The 20,698-nt window shown below is 38.6% G+C and overlaps 1 protein-coding gene across 14 annotated transcripts in view; it reads right to left on the reverse strand.

Annotated features, from left to right (window-relative positions):
* The window catches only part of ANK3 (ankyrin 3), a 673,376-nt gene that overhangs the window by 60,611 nt on the left and 592,067 nt on the right, over positions 1–20,698 (reverse strand). For 11 of the 14 annotated variants that reach the window (XM_035715395.2, XM_035715390.2, XM_035715385.2 and 8 more), the window contains 2 exons: positions 17,066–17,290; positions 14,115–14,269 (listed from right to left, as the gene is read on the reverse strand). In XM_035715395.2, coding sequence (XP_035571288.1) covers positions 14,115–14,269; positions 17,066–17,290 — 380 coding nt within the window. Of the gene's footprint in view, positions 1–14,114; positions 14,270–16,422; positions 16,522–17,065; positions 17,291–20,698 lie in introns of all 14 variants that reach the window. The other 3 variants (XM_049108953.1, XM_049108954.1, XM_049108956.1) reach the window with 1 other exon arrangement.

Below are 20,698 nucleotides of genomic sequence, written 5' to 3' on the forward strand. Positions count from 1 at the left end.
GCATCTCAAGCATGTTTTTTCCCCCCTCTTTTTATTGCTTTAAAAATAGGAAACTGAAATACAGTAATGAAATGATCTGAGCCAACTGTTTGAAAACAGGTAACTGAAGCCCCAGCTGATTAGGGGAGTTTCTAGGGGGGAGGAAAGCTGTCCACACTTTGTACAGTGAGCCCTAACTTGTGGCCACATTGACCATTTTGAGTACCTTATCATAAGGCTTTTTATTCTACTTATAATTTGAATAAGCTTTTAATGTGTATTAAAATTAGATTTTTCTTTTCATAAGTTGTGAAGTAATCACAGTGAAATTACACTAAATTAAATGATGTTTGATATTGAGACCTGGCACACTGCAGGTATTCAACTAGTATCCACTGAACAAAGACATCATTGGGAAGTGAGACTCACACTTTGTGTACCAAATAACTATATAATTCTTTAAATCTTGCTTTAAAATATATGTAGTAGTAGAGACTGGTTATTGTTGTTCTTTTAATAGTATTTCCTAATTGTATGTAGAAAAGTGGCTCTTATCTTTCTTCTTTTCGATACACAGTAAACCTTTTGATGTCCATGTGTTTGTAAGAGAAATTCCTGGGATGCCTGGGTGACTCAGTGGCCTTTGGCTCAGGGTGTGATCCCAGAATCCTGGAATCGAAGTCCCCTCAAAGAGCCTGCTTCTCCCTCTGCCTATGTCTTTACCCCTCTCTCTGTGTCTCTCATGAATAAATAAACAAATTCTTTAAAAAAAGAGAGAGAAATACTTAATGGATGTTTATGCAAAGGGTGTCAAAAACTTAAGAGAATATAAAACTCTTCTGAAATTTCTGTGTTGCAAACTATGAAGGTGTGCCAGAAAAGTCAGATTTCCAGGCAAATAGTGATAAAGTCTGTTAATGCAAAAATGAATAATGTCAATATTCTTTCCAGGACTGAATTTATTTGTCTTTAGATTTTAAAATGGTCTATTACTTAGGTCAGAGAAGTTGGAATATATTACCAAGAATCTTTGCTTTGTTCCCACCCTTTACACAGATAAACCCAACAAAATAATCTACAAATATGACGCCCGTGTCCTAGTCATACTACAGAGAACCCAGCTTGTGTGTGCCCCAAACTAGCTAGATCATAAGCACACCAGTAACATCTATTAAAGGCACAGATTCCTAGGCTTGCCTTGTGGAGATTCTGAGTTGGTAGGCCAGAGGTGGCACCTGAAAAGCTACTTTTCACACTCAATTCAGGCGACTTTATGACTTGATATATGTGGGAAGCAAAGTCTTAACAGACTCTCACCCAGTGTCTGTCCTTAAAAACTCAGAACCCACATTATTAAAATATGACAATCAGATCCTATGAAAAACATCTCGAGGATGGCTTAGTATGAGGAGAGAAGCTTACGAGGCAATAATATATATTAGTTTTAAATGGCTTTGCTTTTTAAAAGAATTTACTAGACCACTCTCTAGCTATAGAATTACAGGAGAAAATGACATAAAATAGAGAGCTGCTTACATTTAGGGGTGATTGATAATGCTGTAGACTAATGAGAGGACCCTGAATCCCCCTCTTTCTGTGTGTTTAATGTTACTAATCAAGTTTTCACAAAAAATAAGACTAAAGGGAAAAGAAAGGTACATCCTGAAACAGTTTTGGTGAGGAAGAATGTTAAAATTTATACTTCTTGAATGTCTACTTTGTGTCAGGTGAGCTACTGTAATTGGGAAATGAGACTCACACTTTTTGTACCGAATAACTATATAATTCTTTAAATCTTGCTTTATAATATATGTAGTAGTGGAGACTGGTTATTCTTGTTCTTTTAATAGTATTTCCTAATTGTATGTAGAAAAGTGGCTCTTATCTTTCTTCTTTTCGATCCACAGTAAACCTTATGATGTCCATGTGTTTATAAGAGAAATTCCTGGGATGCCTGGGTGGCCCACATAGCATTTGGTAAAGAGGGTGTCTAAAGTTCAGGGAAGTGACTTGGCCAAAGTGACTTGTCTGCTTTAGAGCTTATAACCTAGGTCTAGGGACAAAGGGGAGTGGGGACAGAAGGAGGCATCACAGAGACACGAACTCCAACCACAATTTAGCACAGTGTCCTTGCAGGCTACCTGGCACAGGGGTGGTGACTGATAAGCGGATGAGTATCGGATAGATATGCAGATACCCTGGTCCAGAAGGTGACATGGCTTCTTACTGGCCCACTCTACGAGCAGAGAGCCCTGATTATAGTGGTACTTTCTGCTGCGCAAGAAATGGAAGCTAACATTCTACAGCTTTCTTACCTCACTGATTAATGATAAATTTCTTAAGCACCTTGCAACTCATTTGGTTTCTTTATTTGTAAAAAGTGGGACAGTTCTCTCTGTAACTGAGACTTTGCAACAGAGCAATGAGAATAAAAAACACGCTTTGCAAATATAAATGGCTATGGAGATCATAATACAGTGAAGCATAAATAGCAGGATTGAAATCATGTTCTCACTAAATGAGTTAATCTCAAAGCTTTCAAATCATCATCCTTGATTAGTTTTGCCTCACTCTAACCTACACATGATTAAATGTCTCAGTAACTTGGTCAGGTGGGACCACGATTCTTTTTCCTATTGCAGATTTGTTTTCTGAAGGTTGTAAGTGTGAAGATCAGGTTTGAGCGTGAATAGTCTACAGAAAGAACATAACCTCAAGTTTTCACAAAGGACGATTCCTATAACGACAGTTTAATTTCTAGTCAGGTGAATAGTCTGCTCAGCTTGCTCCTCTAAAATGGAATATTTGATATGAAGGTAGGGGGGAGTGGAGTCCTAGAATGTTAGAATTCAAAAGGGCAAGCTAGTTAGTCTGGGTCTGTGGGAAGTCAGTGGAGTCAGGTGCCTTAGGTTCAAATCCAACTTTCAACCAGGGAGCTTAGACTTTGGACAAGTTCCTGACCTCTGAACCTTATGTTCCCTGTCTATAAGATTAAGATAAGAAAAGCTTCCTCAGGGGTGGATAAGTGATAGAAAACCACCTGCACAGTTCTTTTCAAATAATAATTTAGGTTACATATTCTTTTCAAGGTCACACAGCGTTGGAGGGAGGAAGAGAGAACCAGGAAACCAAACAGTGGCAGATCTAGGGTTGGATTTAAAAAACAAAACAACCCCACATTACATTATCTCTGTATCTTTACAGTGTGTAAATCTTAATTGCTATTATTTTAATTTCACCCCATTTTTCTTTTTTTTCTTTTTTTAAAAAATATTTATTTATTTATTTATTTATTCATGTAGACATAGCGAGAGAGAGAGAGAGAGAGAGAGAGAGAGAGAGAGGCAGAGACACAGGAAGAGGTAGAAGCAGGCTCCATGCAGGGAGCCCAATGTGGGACTCGATCCCAGGACTCCAGGATCTCGCCCTGGGCCAAAGGCAGGCGCTAAACCGCTGAGCCACCCAGGGATCCCCTAACCCCATTTTTCAAAGAAAGTTTTACCAATTACAGAAAATTAAATACAGGAATTTATAGCTAAATTGGGAGAAATGAAGGAAATAAAAGATATCTATATCATTCAACTCTAGCTATAGGCTATATGGAACAATAGACCATGTGTAATATATTCACTCAAATATTTCAGAAAATTATAGACATTCATCCTCTTGGAATTCAAGTTCAGCTTCATCTGAATATGCAACTTTTGTAATAAGCCTATCCAAGATGTTGTAGGGAAAAAAACAAATAAATGATACAACTTGACGCTTCTTCCTCAATGTAAAACATAATAGAAAACTTTTGAATTTTGTTTGATTTTTATTTTGAAATAATTATGGATTCATGAGTTGCAGAGTGCAGAGAGGTCTCATGCACATCTACAATTTTGGTAATTTTTAAAAACTATTTAATTTAATTTATTTATTTGAGAGGGAGAGAGAGAGCAGGGGGAAGGGTGGGGGGTAGAGAGAATCCCAAGCAGACTGAGTGCAGCTGAGTGCAGAGCCCCTCACAGGGCTCAATCCCAGGACCCTGAAATTATGACCTGAGCTGAAACCAAGGGTTGGTTACTCAACCAACTGAGCCATCCAGGTGCCCCTACAATTTTAGTAATTTAACTCGTAATCTTATTCATTTCTGGCTTCTGCTTTATATCTGTCTGGATGAGCATGATTTTACATTTTTATGCAAGTTAAGGATCTTCCCTGTTATTTAGATTTGTATAATGCATTGAGTTCTAATGATGAAGGATGTCTAGAAACAATGATGTATCTACTTGTTTTCCCCTCCAGTTTTAGCAATCCATATAATTTCTGATAATTATATTTTTAAAAATTAATTTTTAAATGGATTTCTAATCATTATTTGCCCTTTCTCTTGCCAACCAGATCTCATCTCCTCATCTGGTTGTTGCTTTCTGGGGCACCTGGGTGGCTCAGTCAGTTAAGCATCTACCTTCAGCTCAGATCATGATCCTGGAGTCCTGGAACTGAGCCCCACATCAGGCTCCTTGCTCAGCGGGGAGCCTGCTTCTCCCTCTGTCCTTCCCCCTGCTCGTGCTCTCTCTTTTTCAAGTAAGTAAATAAAATCTTTTTTTTTTTTAAAGTGGGGACATATGCCTGGGTACAAAGCATTCATGTTTCCATTCATTCAGCATTTTGAGATGACAATACTGTGCCAAGTGCTGTTACATGCATTAGGCATATGGCTGTCAGTGAGTTGGAGCCGGGCCCTGTCCACAGGGACAGTACATCAAGGAAGACAGCGAAGTTCAAAGTTGCTTGTTACAGAAGAAGATAGGTCAGGTGCTGTGGACATATTTACCAGGTGGATCTCACTTAGTCTAGGGTTTAGGGAAGACTTTCTGGAAGAAAAGTTAGGGAGCGGATGTCTGGTCATGTCAGAACCATCATTCTAAGGTTTTTCTCGAGGATTGCATAAACCTTATATTCTTTGCATCTGTTTCTCTATGTAAGTTTTTCCAGGAAAATGTTCTTCCATATTTGCTTACTTTTCCACTTATGTAAAGAAAAAAGCATAGCTTTCAGGCATTTAGCTCCATTATTTCACTTTCTTCAACCTTTTGTTTAAGTCATTAGTACTATACCCAGGCAAAAACAAATAATATAATCCTGTGCTCAAAATTAGGATCATATATAATGTTTTAAAGCTGAACACCGTAAATCAGTAACACAGCATGTCCAGCAGAGACAGAAAGGTACAGAACTCCAGGAGGCCTAGACTTCGTGTCTGGCACACTGTCCTCAGTCCACATCCACACTGAAGGTAATAAAGGCTTACACCCAAACTCCCAGACTTGCTTCCCTGTCCCCAGAGGGCTGAGTACCATTGGGTCTGACATATGTGTCAGGGTGTCTGACGTCATTGTTTTGGCCCACTAATGTTTCTTTTCTTTTCTTTTTTTTAAAGATTTTATTTATTTATTCATGAGAGACACAGAGAGAGGCAGAGACATAGGCAGTGGCAGGAGAAGCAGGATCCAAGGAGCCAAATGTGGCACTCAATCCGGATTCGGGATCACACCCTGAGCCAAAGGCAGATGCTCAACCACTGAGCCACCTAGGCGTCCCCCCACTAATGTTTCATAAAGACACGTAAATGCTGGCAAATCCATATACACAGACATCTATAAACTCAGCATCATCAATGTGCATTTGCTTTGGTCTCGTTCTCATTTGTCGGCTAGTACGGTTTCCTTTCCTTCTGCAAATGTCGTGAGGGTATGCAACTGATTTAAAACGAGTTTTAGGGTCACAGACCAAAAGTCAGTATTTTGTTATGGTTTACCTGACAGTATTTGGTATGCACCCCGCCTCGCCCCTCACCATAACACAATCTTGATTTGGTTAACTTCAATTTTTACTTTTTCCTCCAGAATTTTTCAAATTTGTTAACAGATTTGTCCAACAGATGGTGCTGTGCACAACATAAAGCTACGCATTTCACTTCTCAGGGCTCAGCTGTGGCTGCAATCTAAACCTGATTCTTTAAGGTGACTCTTTGTCTCATGGCTGATAAAAACAAGTTCATCTGAAATGAACCAAAGTAGCAATTTATTTTTTATTTATTTATGTTTAAAGATTTTATTTATTTATTCATGAGAGACATATAGAGAAAGAGAGGCAGAGACACAGGCAGAGGGAGAAGCAGGCTCCATGCAGGGAACCCAACATGGGACTCGATCCCGGGGCCTCCAGGATCAGGCCCTGGGCTGAAGGCGGCGCTAAACTGCTGAGCCACCCGGGCTGCCCCAAAGTAGTAATTTTTAACTGAAAAGTCTGTTTCTGTAGTTACTGTTGATATAGTTAGATAATAAATTACAGAAAATTTGTTTTTTATTGTATAACATTATAGGTACCAGTTTCTCTTTCCTGCTTCAATTTCCAAAAAAAAAAAAAAAAATAGCATAATTATTTCATCTAAGATGTATTATTTTAAACTTTCATTTAGTCTCATGGCAATGACACAGCAAAGAAACATTTTCCTGGCAGTGTAGCATTGTTTGGGGAGCTTCAGCGATACTTTGCTCCACTATAGTAATTGGGATTTTAAAATAATAGCATAATTCCCATATCCTCAAAGCATTCTTGTTATTACTTAGGTAGCAATGATTTTGATTTTAAAATCTAATAAATATGGCTACACAAGTCTACACACTGTCCAGAGAAGCACTGACTAAAAGAAATATAATGTAAGCCACATTTGTAATTTTAAATTTCCTTATAGCAACACTGGAAAGATAAAAGGGAACAGGTAAAATTAATTTTAACAATATTTTTTACTTAGCTGAGTGTATCTAAAATATTACCATTTCAACACGTAAATGATATAAAAATTATTAATGAGATATAGATTTGGAGGGAGGGGTTTGCTTCGTATATCTGGTGTTTTTTACACTCATAGCACATCTCAATGCATACTAGCCTCATTTCAAGTGTTCTGTAGCCACATGTGGCTAGTAGCAACTGTAGTGACAGTGCAAGACTAGAGCATTTCTCAAACTCTTCAATTTTAAGACCTCCAAGGAGGATTCTCAAGGATTCTTTTTTTTTTTTTTAAGATTTTATTTATTTATTCATGAGAGAGAGAGAGAGAGAGAGGCAGAGACACAGGTAGAGGGAAAAGCAGGCTCCATGCAGGGAGCCTGACGTGGGACTCCATCCGGGGTCTCCAGGATCAGGCCCTGGGCTGAAGGCAGGGCTAAACCGCTGAGCCACCCGGGCTGCCCAGGAAGGATTCTTCTACTAGTAAATACTCCTAGTTCGAGCAAAACCATAAATTGCAAAACATCCCTTGGAGTCTGACTTTGGAAGCACAATTTTAAACATGCTTAATGGAACTCCATGAATTTAACTAAAGGTTTTTTTTTTTTTTTTTTTTTTAAGATTTTATTTATTTGACAGAGAAAGAGAGAGCTCAAGCATGGGCAGGGGAGAGGAGCAGAGGGAGAGAGAGAAGCAGACTCCTTACTGAACAGGGAGCCCGATGTGGGGCTTCATCCCAGGACCCTGAGACTATGACCCAAGCCAGAGGCAGACGCTTAACCTGCAGAACCACCCAGGCACCCCTTAACTAAAGGTTTTAAACAAACTTATGAAGTGAATTCAACTTGTTGCACTTTAAAGATGATGTTTTTTTGGGGGGAGTAGAATGAATATTTTGTGTTTTATGGTATCTTTTTCTTAGCAGAGAATTGACAAGTGCTAGAACAAGATCCCTGTCTGCTGCCAAAGAGAAAAGTTGCTCCTGTCACATGACATCCTGGTGGTAACAGCAGGTTTTTCACACCCAGACCACCTGTCCTCTGTCATTCTAGCCTCTTACTTCAATAAAGCTTTGTTAACACACCTGCTTCATTAGCGTAACCATCTATGGATGCTTTTGTCTCCGCTCACTAGTGGTAGAAATAAATCTTAATACCACCATATTTTATTTTTCCTGAATACATATTATATCCTTTTGAGTCATATAAGAACTAAGATGGTACCTTTATGAGTAATGGAAAATTAAAATAGCAGTTAACATTTACGTAACATTTTTATTCCACACAAAACACTTTCATAGGCATCCTTCATTTGAGAACATAGAAAGGCCAAAGCGTATTATAGAAAAACAACTAAATCTGGAGTCAGAAGTCTGGAATTTAGAAGCCTAAATCTAGATCTTTTTACAATCTCCTGACTTGGTGGTGGTAATGGGGAGGCATCAACCATGACCAGGGCTTCAACTAGCCTTGTGTGATTTGGAAAAGGGTACCAGTGGAGTGGACACCACTCTACAGGTAAATGATTTGAGAACATTAGATAGAATGCCCCTTTGTTCTGTAGCCAGTGTCAGAGCAGATGGCTTGGTAAGTGGAAGAGTCAAGATTTTAGCTCCAACCTGCTCTCCTGCACAACTGTATATGGCACCAGTGACAAATACTAATGTTGATTGATTCTTTTTTTTTTTTTTTTCAAGATTTTATTTATTTATTCATGAGTGACACAGAATGAGAGGCAGAGACACAGTCAGAGGGAGAGGTAGGCTCCATACAGGGAGCCCGACGTGGGACTCGGTCCCAGGACTCCGGGGTCACGCCCTGAGCTGAAGGCAGACGCTCAATTGCTGAGCCACCCAGTGTCCCTGATTGAGTCCCATGTTTCAGACGCTAAGAACTTTACACATATTAGCTTGTCAGTTTCCCCTGAGTTCTCTATGAGGTATCCTTACTTTATAGATTGAAACTAAAGTTTAAAGAGATTGAGTGCTTGGTTAGGGTTGCACAGCTAGTAAGTGGTGGGGCATGTTGGGAATTCCAGTCTATGCAGTGTCTACAGATCCTGATTCTAACCCCCACGTTACACTGGGAAAATTATCCTCCTCCTTAAACTTGTCTTTTTATGAATTTATTTTATTAAAATAGTCTATTAAATTCTAACTACTAAACTGCATTTGGAAAGGCTTTACAAGTTTTGAAATACTACAGAACCATAATCTAATCTTTATGATTGTGTTGTTTAGTAAAAATCAGTTATCAAAATACTAGCTAGGGTGATTTTTAAATATTTGAGTTTTAAGATTTTCAGAGAATAAAGTACAATAGGACTGGTTATACAAAGAGCATACACGCTAGTTACAAAGGATTCATTTATGGAAGAGGTTTAAAAAGGAGACATTATGGGGCACCTGGGTGGTTCAGTGGGTTAAGCATCTGCCTTTGGCTTAGGTCATGATCCCTGGGTTCTGGGATCAAGCCTTGTGTCAGGCACCCTCCTTAGCGGGGAGTCTGCTTCTCCCTCTCCCTTTCCTCCTCCCACCACTCGTGCTCTCTCCCTCTCAAATAAATAAAATCTTTAAAAAAAAATGTAGCAAAGAAACTCTTTCTACTATTACCAAGATAGCATACAGAATCCAGGACAGAGGGCTACATCATCATTTCTTAAAACATCTGACAGATGTCCTGAGTATGGCAGCACTGGGGGCATCATTTGTGTAAGCAAGGATAGGACTAATTCCTATTGGAAATTGTTTTGTTTTGCTTTTAAAAAGAAACACAAGTCTGCATGAAATCATGGAAGTCCACTGTATGATAAACCTTAAAAATTAAAAAAAAAAATTCCACCTGTGACTGTTGGGACATACTAAAATATATACTCAAAATCAAAGGAGAACATATTAGAATACTCAATGTTTTTGCTAGAACTACAAAATGTCCGATGAGGTAGCAAGTGGCCATATGTGGCTATCTGAAATTACTTAAACAAAATTAAAAATCACCTTCCCTCAGCTGCACTAGTCACATTTCAAGTACTCCAGAATCACAGGGGACTAGTGATTACTGTCAGACAGCATACACAGAGTATTCCCATCATCGTATAAAGTTCTGTTGGACAGCACTATTTTAGAATGTTTGGTATTCTTGTTATTCTGGATTATTGTTACTTTCTCAGAGTTTTCCTCAAAGTAAATGCTCCTCTTTAACTTTTGTCTCCTAGAGATTAACATTAATGACGTTTGGAGTAAAGGAAATAGACTGATGAGAACTCTTCCTCCAGATAGCTACATAATTTTCTTAAATTTATTTACTTATTTATTGTTAAATATTTTATTTATTTATTCATAAGACAGAGAGAGAGAGAGAGAGAGAGAGGCAGAGACACAGGCAGAGGGAGAAGGTGCAGGGAGCCCCATGTGGGACTCGATCCCGGGTCTCCAGGATCAGGCCCTGGGCTGAAGGCAGCGCTAAACTACTGAGCCACCCGGGCTGCCCATAGCTACATAATTTTAAAGAGGTTCCTCCTTCTGCCCCTCATCAGCAATGAGGGGGAGCCGAAATCAATGTTGCATCTGACTCTGGGAGTTCAAAGGTGATTAAGACTTGTACTCTGGGGATGCTTGGATGGCTCGGCAGTTGAGTGTCTGCCTTTGGCTCAGGGCATGATCTCGGGGTTCTGGGATTGAGTCCCATATTGGGCTCCCTGCATGGAGCCTGCTTCTCCCTTTGCCTATGTCTCTGCCTCTCTCTCTCTGTGTCTCATGAATAAATAAGTAAAAAATCTTAAAAAAAAAAATAAGACATGTACTCAGCCCTCAGGAGGTTACAGTACCAAGGTAGCTTGATTAAAAAGGAAAAAAAAGAGGGTGCCTGTGTGTCTCAGTCGCATAAGCATCTGCCTTCAGGTTAGATCATGATCCCAGGATTCTGGAATCGAGTCCCACATCGGGCTCCCTGCTTGGCAGGGAATTTGCTTCTCTTTCTCCCTATGCCCTTCTCCCTCTGCTTGTGATCTCTCTCTCTCTCTTGCTTTCTTTCTCTCAAATAATTAAATAAAATCTTTATTTTTTTTAGAGATTTTATTTATTCATTCATGAGAGACACAGAAAAGGAGGCAGAGACATAGGCAGAGGGAGAAGCAGGCTCCATGCAGGGAGCCTGATGTGGGACTCGATCCCGGGACTCCAGGATCATGCCCTAAGCCAAAGGCAGATGCTCAATCACTGAGCCACCCAGATGCCCTAAATAAAATAAAAAATAAAGGAAAATCTGTGTGTAATAGAGGCTACATTTCAGTAACTAGTAATCTACTATATTGACATTTAAGAAACACTAGAAACATGGGGGCACCTGGGTGGCTCAGTTGATTGAGCAACTGACTCTTTTTTTTTTTTTTTAAAGATTTATTTATTCATGAGAGACAGAGACAGAGACAGAGAAAGAAAGGCAGAGACAGGCAGGGGGAGAAGCAGGACTCTCGCAGGAGTCTGATGTGGAACTCGATCCTGGATCCCGGGATCACGACCTGAACTGAAGGCAACCACCCAACCGCTGAGCTACCCAGGTGTCCTGAGCAACCGACTCTTGATTTTAGCTCAGGTCATGATCTCAGGGTCATGGAATAGAGCCCCGCATCAGGCTCCACACTCAGGGGGGCGTCTGCTTGAGATTCTCTCTTCTTCTCTGACACTCTCCCTGCTCATGTTCTCTTTCTCTCTCTCAAACAAACAAACAAACAAATAAAATCTTAAAAAAAGAAACACTAGAAACATGAAAATATTTATATACTTTATTTTTCTTAAATCAAAATAACCTCTCTGGAAAACCCATTTCTCTTCTTCTCTCCATTTTTAAATCCTGAATCACCTAAAGTACTTTATTATTTTCAAAATGCTAATTCAATTCATTCTCTTAGGATGTATTCTTTTTAAAACTTTTATTTTATTTATTTTATTTTTATTTATTTTTATTTTTTTAAAGATTTTATTTATTTATTCATGAGAGACAGAGAGAGAGAGAAAGGCAGAGACAAAGGCAGAGGGAGAAGCAGGCTCTAAGCGGGGAGCCTGATGTGGGACTCGATCCCGGGACCCCAGGAACTTTTGTTTTTAAAAGCTTCTATTTATTTATTCATGAGAGACACACAGAGAGAGGCAGAGACATAGGCAGAGGGAGGAGAAGGTTCCTCACGTTGGAAGCCCGATGCAGGACTCGACCCCAGGACCCCAGGATCACGCCCTGAGCTGAAGGCAGACACTCAACCACTGAGCCACTCAGGTATCCCTCTTTTTAAAACTTTTAATTGTGTTTTCTTATCAATTTCCTTTTAAGAGTATGACTACTTTTCATGCTTTAAAATAAGGTAATAAAAATTAGAAATCTTAATTACCATTGCATGTTCTTATTAGAAATCATTTGAAATTATAGATATAAATATCAGTATCACATATGATACATTTAATGATACTCATTTAAGATGACTATTCTTCTGGACCTTAAAGAGTTTGTGGGAATTTACCTACCTCTAGAGGTTTGTAGGAATTTACCTCTTTAAATTAATTCTCTTGGGACGCCTGGGTGACTCAGTGTTTAATTAAGCATCTGCATTTGGCTCAGGGTGTGATCCCAGGGTCTTGGAATCGAGTCCCACATTGGGCTCCCTGCAGGGAGCCTGCTTCTCCCTCTGCCTATGTCTCTGTCTCTCTCTCTCTGTGTCTCTCATGAATAAGTAAATAAAATCTTTAAAAAAATTATTTTCTCCTCCATCAGACACACATTTCTAAAGTAAGCGCAATACAGTTAAGTCTTTGGAAGAAAGATACAACAAGATTTCAACCCTAGTGCTGCTACTTAGTTTCGGTAACCTTAGGTAAGTAAGTTGACTGGTCTGAACTTCAGTTCTCTAAAGTGTGATTAAAACTATCTACTTTGGGCAGCCCCAGTGGCACAGCAGTTTAGCGCTGCCTGCAGCCCAGGGCGTGATCCTGGAGACCCTGGATCGAGTCCCACATCAGGCTCTCTGTATGATGCCTGCTTCTCCCTCTGCCTGTGTCTCTGCCTCTCTCTGTCTCTATGAATAATAATAATAAAAAAAAAACTATCTACTTCGCAGGACTATAGGTTTGTTTTAAATTTTCTTACAGAAGGGAGTTTATCACTGCCTCATGAATGGTAGAAACTCAACAATTATTAGTCCTTCCACCCTGCTGTAAGAACATCTTTAAATTCTTGGTTGGCTGCTATTGTGTCTTATACAGAAACTTTGGCAGACAATTTTTTCTCTAGAATAAATAGTGACAACAGCTGATATTTATTGAGGGCTTACTGTGTGACAAAGGCTGTATTTCACAAGTGCTTCACAGAACTATTTTTCCCAATAACAACCCTATGAAGCAAGGAAGGTGATCTCCGTTTTACAGAAGTAAGAGTCTCACAGGGACCAAAGAACTTGCCCATGCTCATCCCTCAAACACCCAAGTCGGTCTAGCTCCTTTGTGCTCACTTTGAAACCAGAGACTATGCTGGATGCATTCCAAAAGCCAGTGAATTAAATGCCAGGATAGTGAATTTTATGATATGTGAATTATATCTCTAATAAAGCTCTTTTTTAGAACAAGTGCTGGATTTGTAGTGATGAGGAAGTCAGTCTAAAGATTTATTCTGTGGCGAACTTGGTCTATGTTTTTTATCTTTTCAAAGGAAAACTCTGCACCAAGTACCTACTCTCAAAACAAGTCTATTCTCAAAGTCTAGTAAGAAACCCTGCTTCATTCTGAGGGTTAGTTGAGGGAAGAGTGTATGATAAGTGACATGCTCAGCCACGTGGCCTTAGTAGGTCACAGAATATGACACAGACTCCAGTAACTAGCCTGCAATTTATTCTTTTCCGTGATCATTGCCCAAGAGAAATTAAAAATTCATGAAGAATGTTGGAATAATCGGGGAGAAAACAGAGACACAGGAAAGGATCCAGAAAGAATTATTCCAAAAATAAAATGTGAACGTATTTCCTTAAAAATATTCTGCATGCTTTGCATACCTTCCATTATTATTCACCTCCTCCTTACACATCTTGCACTTAGAAAACTCTATTGGGTTTGGGAAAGCTGAATACATTTGACTAAAGGCCGGAAGAATCATCATCGTAATATTTGTCCATTAGTATTGTGAGAAAAAAAGCTGTGGGATTAAAAGGAACTTCATGCCTGAGATTCAGAAAGCAGCAATAAATGCCAGGGAGCTGGACTCCCAGCTCAAGATACAAATAAGTAGTGTTCAAGCAACATTAACTTCACCACAGCCAGTCCTTTGATTCCTACCTGCAGACATTTATAGAGACAAGGAGTTCGTCATAATTACCTTCATCCATGCCATTAAGTAGTTCGGTTAAATCTTCATTTTTACTGTCAAACTGATGCTCCTTCCACGTCTCACCATTTTCACTTCGAAGAACAATGAGTTCTCTCTCTTTTCCTCGCATAGACCCAAAGTGAGGGATTTCCACTATGACAGGGCTGGAAAAAAAATCCACATTATTTTGCTATCAAATGAAATATATTTATAGTATCATACTTTCAAGACAGTTTCATTAACAGTATTCATTTGAAAATCAGAGGTGCCACTAAGGTTGGGAATGACTTCAAAGCTGCAGAATCATTTGCTAATTAAATAATATGTTAGAAGCCTGAAAACATGCCATCATTCATTCATTCACGAACAATTCATAAGGGCCTACCATATGTTAGGCATTTGATTTAGTAAAGGGAAAATATTCAGCATATCTAAACAGGATTTTTGAATCAAGGAATTGAAAGCTATTAAAATAGACCATAAGCAAGTTGGTCCATTTTTAAAAACATGATAGCTCTATTATATTATACAAAAAGCTAATGATTTAAAAGGACACAGTCAGTTCTTTGAAAAAGAAATTCTGTATATTTCCTACTTTGAAAGATCACAAGTGTTTGACCCCTAAGCAAGCAAACGATCGACCTAATTCACTGCCTCCAATAGTGACTTTCTATGACTTTGATGGCCTGTATAGTTAAGGCGGTTTCACTCATTTCTAATTTGTGAAATGGTAGTGGGCAGCTTAATTTCCTAACTCTAGTATAACCTGCACAGGAATATTTAAACTTTCTGAAAAAGCACTTGTTGGTCTGAAATTGTAATATAGAGATATATTAATTTTTGACAGTGTCCTTTTGCAAAAGAATGTAAAAGGATGGCTGCAAATTGAGGATAGCCAATCGAGCACAGGAATAATTTTATTAACTTTTAAAATAGGATAAATGCTAAAAAAGATGGATGGAAGTAAGCAGACCACAATCACACACAGTTTATGTAGTTGGATTGTGCAGCTTTATTTTATGACATTTAAGTAGACAGTATCATTATTCTCCTACAGAGGTTGTATGTAACCTCACCTCTTAACCTATATGTTTATGCACATGTGATAATAGAAGACAAAGGCTTCAATAGGTAAGAGCATAAAAAGGGAGAGTCATTGTAACGATCCAATAATGTAAGTAGATATGAATGTATCATTTATTACAAAATCATTTACTTAAAATGGGATGATAGATGTGGGAATTTTCCTTTTGGCAAAATAATTATAATTAATTCAAATGAAGGCTTTTAAAATTTTTTATAATGTCTTTATTTTTTGATAGGTAGAAACAAAATCAACTATTCCTAAGAGTGTTAATAATTTTAAGAGTTATGATATTTACTATAGGTTTTAATCACATCTGATTTGACATTAAAAAAAATTTTTTTGAGAACTAGATACAATCTTTGCAGGTTAATGTATCAGATACTGTCTCTGTAAATATTTAAGGAATGTGGCTTTGTGTAGGACATTCAACAATACTGGAGAGAAGGTATGAACCAGGGCCTTTGACCAAGGTGAAAGCCAAGCATAACTTTTCATAACAGGTCTCTTCATGCAGACTGCCAAGGCAAATCCACCAATCAGACAGACGAGCAAACAAACAACAAATACCAACACATTTCAGCTTAAACGAAACAAAACAAGACACTTTAATTAATTTAGTAGAATATTCTCTCTGCTGCCTATTTGGCTTTCTTTAAGTATCTTCTATTCCCAGCATTTATCAAAATCAGTTGACTTATTGAGGACTTTTCTTTTGCAAAGTCCATAAAGATTACTCAGTATGTGGAAGTACGTACTTTTAAAAAAAACTGGAAGTCCAGACACGTAATATATATATATATATATAAAATATATACACATATCTATATTCACACATGTACCTACTCATTTATAGCAAATGTCACTTCAAAGCCTGCAAATACCTTCTCTTATACTGGGTTACAGTGAGGTCGTCAGTCTGTCTTAACAACTATCAGAAGCAGTTGAAACATTTCAAATTAAAGGAAGGTTTACAAAAGCACAACGTCATGAAGCAGAATGCTTGCGGTGGATTCCACATGCTCGGGAAGCACGAGAGAGGGAGCAGGGCTACAGTAAGTCAAGCCACTATGGTTTCTGTTTCTTTCAGTGACACGTATCAACTGAAAGCATTAAAAACTGAAAAGATAAAAATAAAATTAAGACGAGAAGACCATGGGTGTGACAGAAAAAAAAAACTGAAAATGGAAAGAGAGTTGTAGACATTCTGTATCTTGTCTATAAAGGTCCTACCCAATAAATTTTGTTCCTTGCGGCCCAAGCTGCAGGATTCGGCTAACCAAGCTCTCACCCTCATTTACAGGGGGAGGATTGGTAGGAAGGTGCAGTTTACTGAATAACATCCATGCAGCAGGAAGAGAAACGAGAAGGGGAAACTGTGAACAAACTGTCCGTCACGACAGAGCCAGCCTGATCAGCACCCAAGTGCCACCTCAGAAAACGAATTCATTTTTCCTTTTTGCAAAACACCGCATCACAATGGATTACCACCCTGAAAATCATCTTTAAAGAAGACGTGCACCCAGAGTAGCCATTGATTCAATGTTGGTGAGAGAGTTTCGGCGTCTACGTTTTCCCCTAAGAAAGGTGCCTTGACTTCTCTGGGGGCTGCGGGGTTCCGTGCACTCACTGAGCAGAGAGCATGCTTCTCGGTTAGTAAAAGCTTTGACCAGCAAACTCAGTTAAGGAAGTATCAGCCTATTAGCTTTCCAGAGAGTCACACAGCTCTGTGACCTCCGACACTACACGAAAGGTGTACTCGATCAAAATGGTCCAACTGAGTAGTTTTAGTGCTTAACTCCTTGAGTTAAAAGAGGGTGAAAAAAACCAAATATATCACACAAGGGCCAAGATAAAGATTGACAAAATCACTTACCCTAAAAATTGTGCCCCTGCAGGACCCATTTCTACCAGCCTACTGGCTAATCCCTCTCCTTCCACCATGGGGGGTGGGTTGGCCAGTTTATGTCTCTTTACCAGTCGGCAGGTGATTCGGGTGGGGGCCGTACACTTGCGTGGCGGGATGATGATTCTCATCCCGTGGTGACGGCTCCCTCTCATGGAGCCGCCTCTTGCATCCACCATGAAGCTAACCAGAAACCTGCAGGGAGAAGATCAGAACCCAAATCAAGGACAGAAAGAAACTGTCTTCCCAGTAGGTCTTGAGAGTCAATGTTAAGGTTTAAAACCACAGACAATGTAGCTATCGTTTCCTCTCTTTAAAAATAAACTGGAAGTGGATACAGTGGAGTCACATCAAACATGCCCTTCAGCCTGTGAACCAGGGAATAAGTGGGACATGACAAACTGCTTTTGGTGGGATGTGGCCCCGTAACAGACGCCGAACCCTTTGTCAGATGCTCAAATTGAGGAATGTTTCAAAGCTGGAATAAAAACTGGCTCTCACAGGACTGTCATGCACGTAAAACCCAAACCCAGACCATCCTATGTGGAGTCAGTGGATGACTTCAGCTATATTCAAGCATCATTTTTTTTTTCAAGCATCATTTTTAACTATAAGTGGTTTTAGCCATATGCTGACTATGGAATCTCTATCTCTGACAAGTCAGATGAAACTCCACAGTATGTCTTAACATGTACAACTCATAAAATAAAAATATGCTTAATCATACCAAACACTCTAATTTTTACTACCACAAAGCAGAATTTAAGGATAAAAGCAGATGGCTAGTTTTGCTAAGGCAATTTTGATGGAAAGGAATTTAATCTTTTCAGTATAAATTTGGCTTTAAAACTGTTTAAAATAACTGACACTGGTGTATCTGTATAGCCATACAAAACGGAATATTTAGACTTTTAGAAAATGTCTCTAAATTATATACTCTAATTCCGCCATTGGCCTTTCTATTAAAGCTAATGAAGAAAAATTATTTTTCTTCATGTAGATATGAAAATGTAAAGAAATGACTAGTATCTTATCTTTGTTATTGCAATTCCTGATTCCTATCACATGCTTGTGGAGAGTCCTCCTCAAATCTTTGGTATTATAAAGCACTCTGGTGAACATAAGCTAGTAAGTCCGACATATGGAAGAGTGCAAGCCAAACAGGAGAACACACGTCCTTTTGCATCCCAATGTTCACATGTGAAAATGTGCTTATTACTGAAACAGCAGCAAATGTTGATAATTAGAAAATTATCTGAATATCTATGGTATTGGGCAGGGGTATAATCCCATCCATCAAAATCCTCTACTGAATATAGTTCATCTAAATACAGTTCTAATATCCTGCAACAGATTTTAGGGCCGTGCACGGAGGTCGTAGCTGGAGACCCTTTCCTCAAGAGTAATGCTTCTCGACCTCAGAAGAGTAACCTCTTCAACAAAGCAAACTGACCTGCCTCCCCATAGAGAAAGGCAATAGCACAGGGCTCGTTTTTCAGCCAATCAGATGTTCAGAACCAACTCTGGTCATCAGTGAGGTGTAATCAACCCCATACCCTTCTGGTTATTTTAGATTTAGCTATTTTCCTCTGGATTATGCATTTTTGTAATATTAGACATACTCTGAGAGGCTAGAACCAGTGTAGTAGTCAAAGTAAGAGGGGAAAGAGACTGATCTCATCAAAAGCAAAACAAAACACACACCTCCCAAGTCAAAGACAAAGATACTTGTTCACTTGTGCAAGTGTTCACATGAACTGCTTCCAGTGCTAAATGATACCAAGGCTCACTTGAAACTGCTGTGGTGAGCCCACATTGTCTTAGATGTATTTAACAACTACCTTTACTCAGTAATGAAGGTAATAGGGCAACTTTTATAAAAGAAGCTAAAGACAAAATCTGACCCTTTCCAGCATTCAGTGGTGAAAGTCAACTCATGATTGGATATAATAGCAACAGAATGGATTAAAATGATTCAAGATAAACTCTGAGGGGTGCCTGGCTGGCTCAGTTGGTGGAGCATCTGACGCTTGATCTCGGGCTCGTGAGTTCGAGCCCCACACTGGGTGTAGAGATCACTTAAATAAAATTTCAAAAACTAAAGATAAACTCTAGGTTTGAAAGTTTGGCTGTATTAGTACAAATAAACACTGGAGTGTTTACAGTGGGAGGGCAATGTTTGTCCTAGCAACAAACAGCTGATCTCAACAATATAGATGGTAATTCAGATCAGGCCTGTCTTATTCACTGCTTGACCTGCAAAGCTGAGCATAGTTCCCAAACACAGTAAGTACATAATAAATGTTTACTGAGTGATCCACTGAACAAAAACTATTCTGTTAAGTGTGCTTCAGAATTGCATAGGTCAGACAAGGTTACTAATACTAAAAACATATCTATATGAAAAAGATGTATATATATATATGGTGTGTGTGTGTGTGTGTGTGTATACACACATATATATAAAACCCTTGTAGTTGAGCAGTCTGAAGGCAGGTAGTATAAGAAGGTTATCTGTGTCAATATAAAAATATCCAAACTACAAAGAGTATCAGAACCAAATGGAAAAAATAGGCCTTAGAATTCTGATTTTAACTATAAATTTGGAGAAGTTTTTCTCTGGGTTCCACACAGCACCCTCCAGTGCCTAGTTGGTACTCATTAGCAATCATTTATTGTTCTAAGGTTTTCAACTTCATAGAGCCAGTAGCCTGAGGAAAGGTGAGAATATAGGTTAAGCAGGACAAGGGTCCTATCATTAATAACATCATGAAATACAGTGATTTGTTTTCTAAACTCATTCCTTACATATTCTGTGCAAAATAAAATTTCATGCAATATAACTTATTAAAAACAAATCAAAAGGTGATGTTTAATCATATTTGTTGTACCTTATTAATATTTAAACTAAATCAGGAATTCTACGAATGATCCTAAAACTAACACATGAACGTTTCTAGTTTTAAGAACAGCGGGATGACGAATGCTGATACACTACAGACATTGACACATCTAACTGTGGGAAAACTTCACATAAATTAAAAATACAAAAAAGGGTGGTTCACATAAAGGACACAATTATCACCTTGAATCATACTGAGGAAGTGGAGAAGAATAGCTGCAAAATAATTTAGAAAGCAAATGGGAAAAATTAATGTAAGATAATTAGAAGCAAGCAACAGAAAATGTCAATGATAAGCAAAGGAAAAATAAAAACCATCAGGAAATGAAATCAAGGCATTTGGCATTTGTGGGACAACCTGGAAAACTATTCTCCTTTAGTGGCTACAGAAGCTACTCCACAGACCTGGTACTAGTGAATCATTTCCAAGTGTATACCAAGTTTATATTTTCCTTTTCAAATAAGCCCACACTAGCTGCCATTACTTTTGCTCTCCTGGACATGTCTATTGTTTCAATAAATTCAAGAGGAAGGAGAGGGAATTTGTGCATTCAAATATTTCATTTTCTCTGGTGTATGAGAAAGTTTACTTCTGATTTTATTATCCTATGCTCTCTCAACCTCTCATTTGAAGTTCAATCATTTGAAGCAAAGCAAAAGAGTTGACTAAATTAAACCCTGGTGCTTTCTTTCCAATGTAG

The sequence above is a fragment of the Canis lupus genome, chromosome 4 (assembly GCF_003254725.2).
Source record: "Canis lupus dingo isolate Sandy chromosome 4, ASM325472v2, whole genome shotgun sequence".
NCBI lineage: Eukaryota > Metazoa > Chordata > Mammalia > Carnivora > Canidae > Canis > Canis lupus.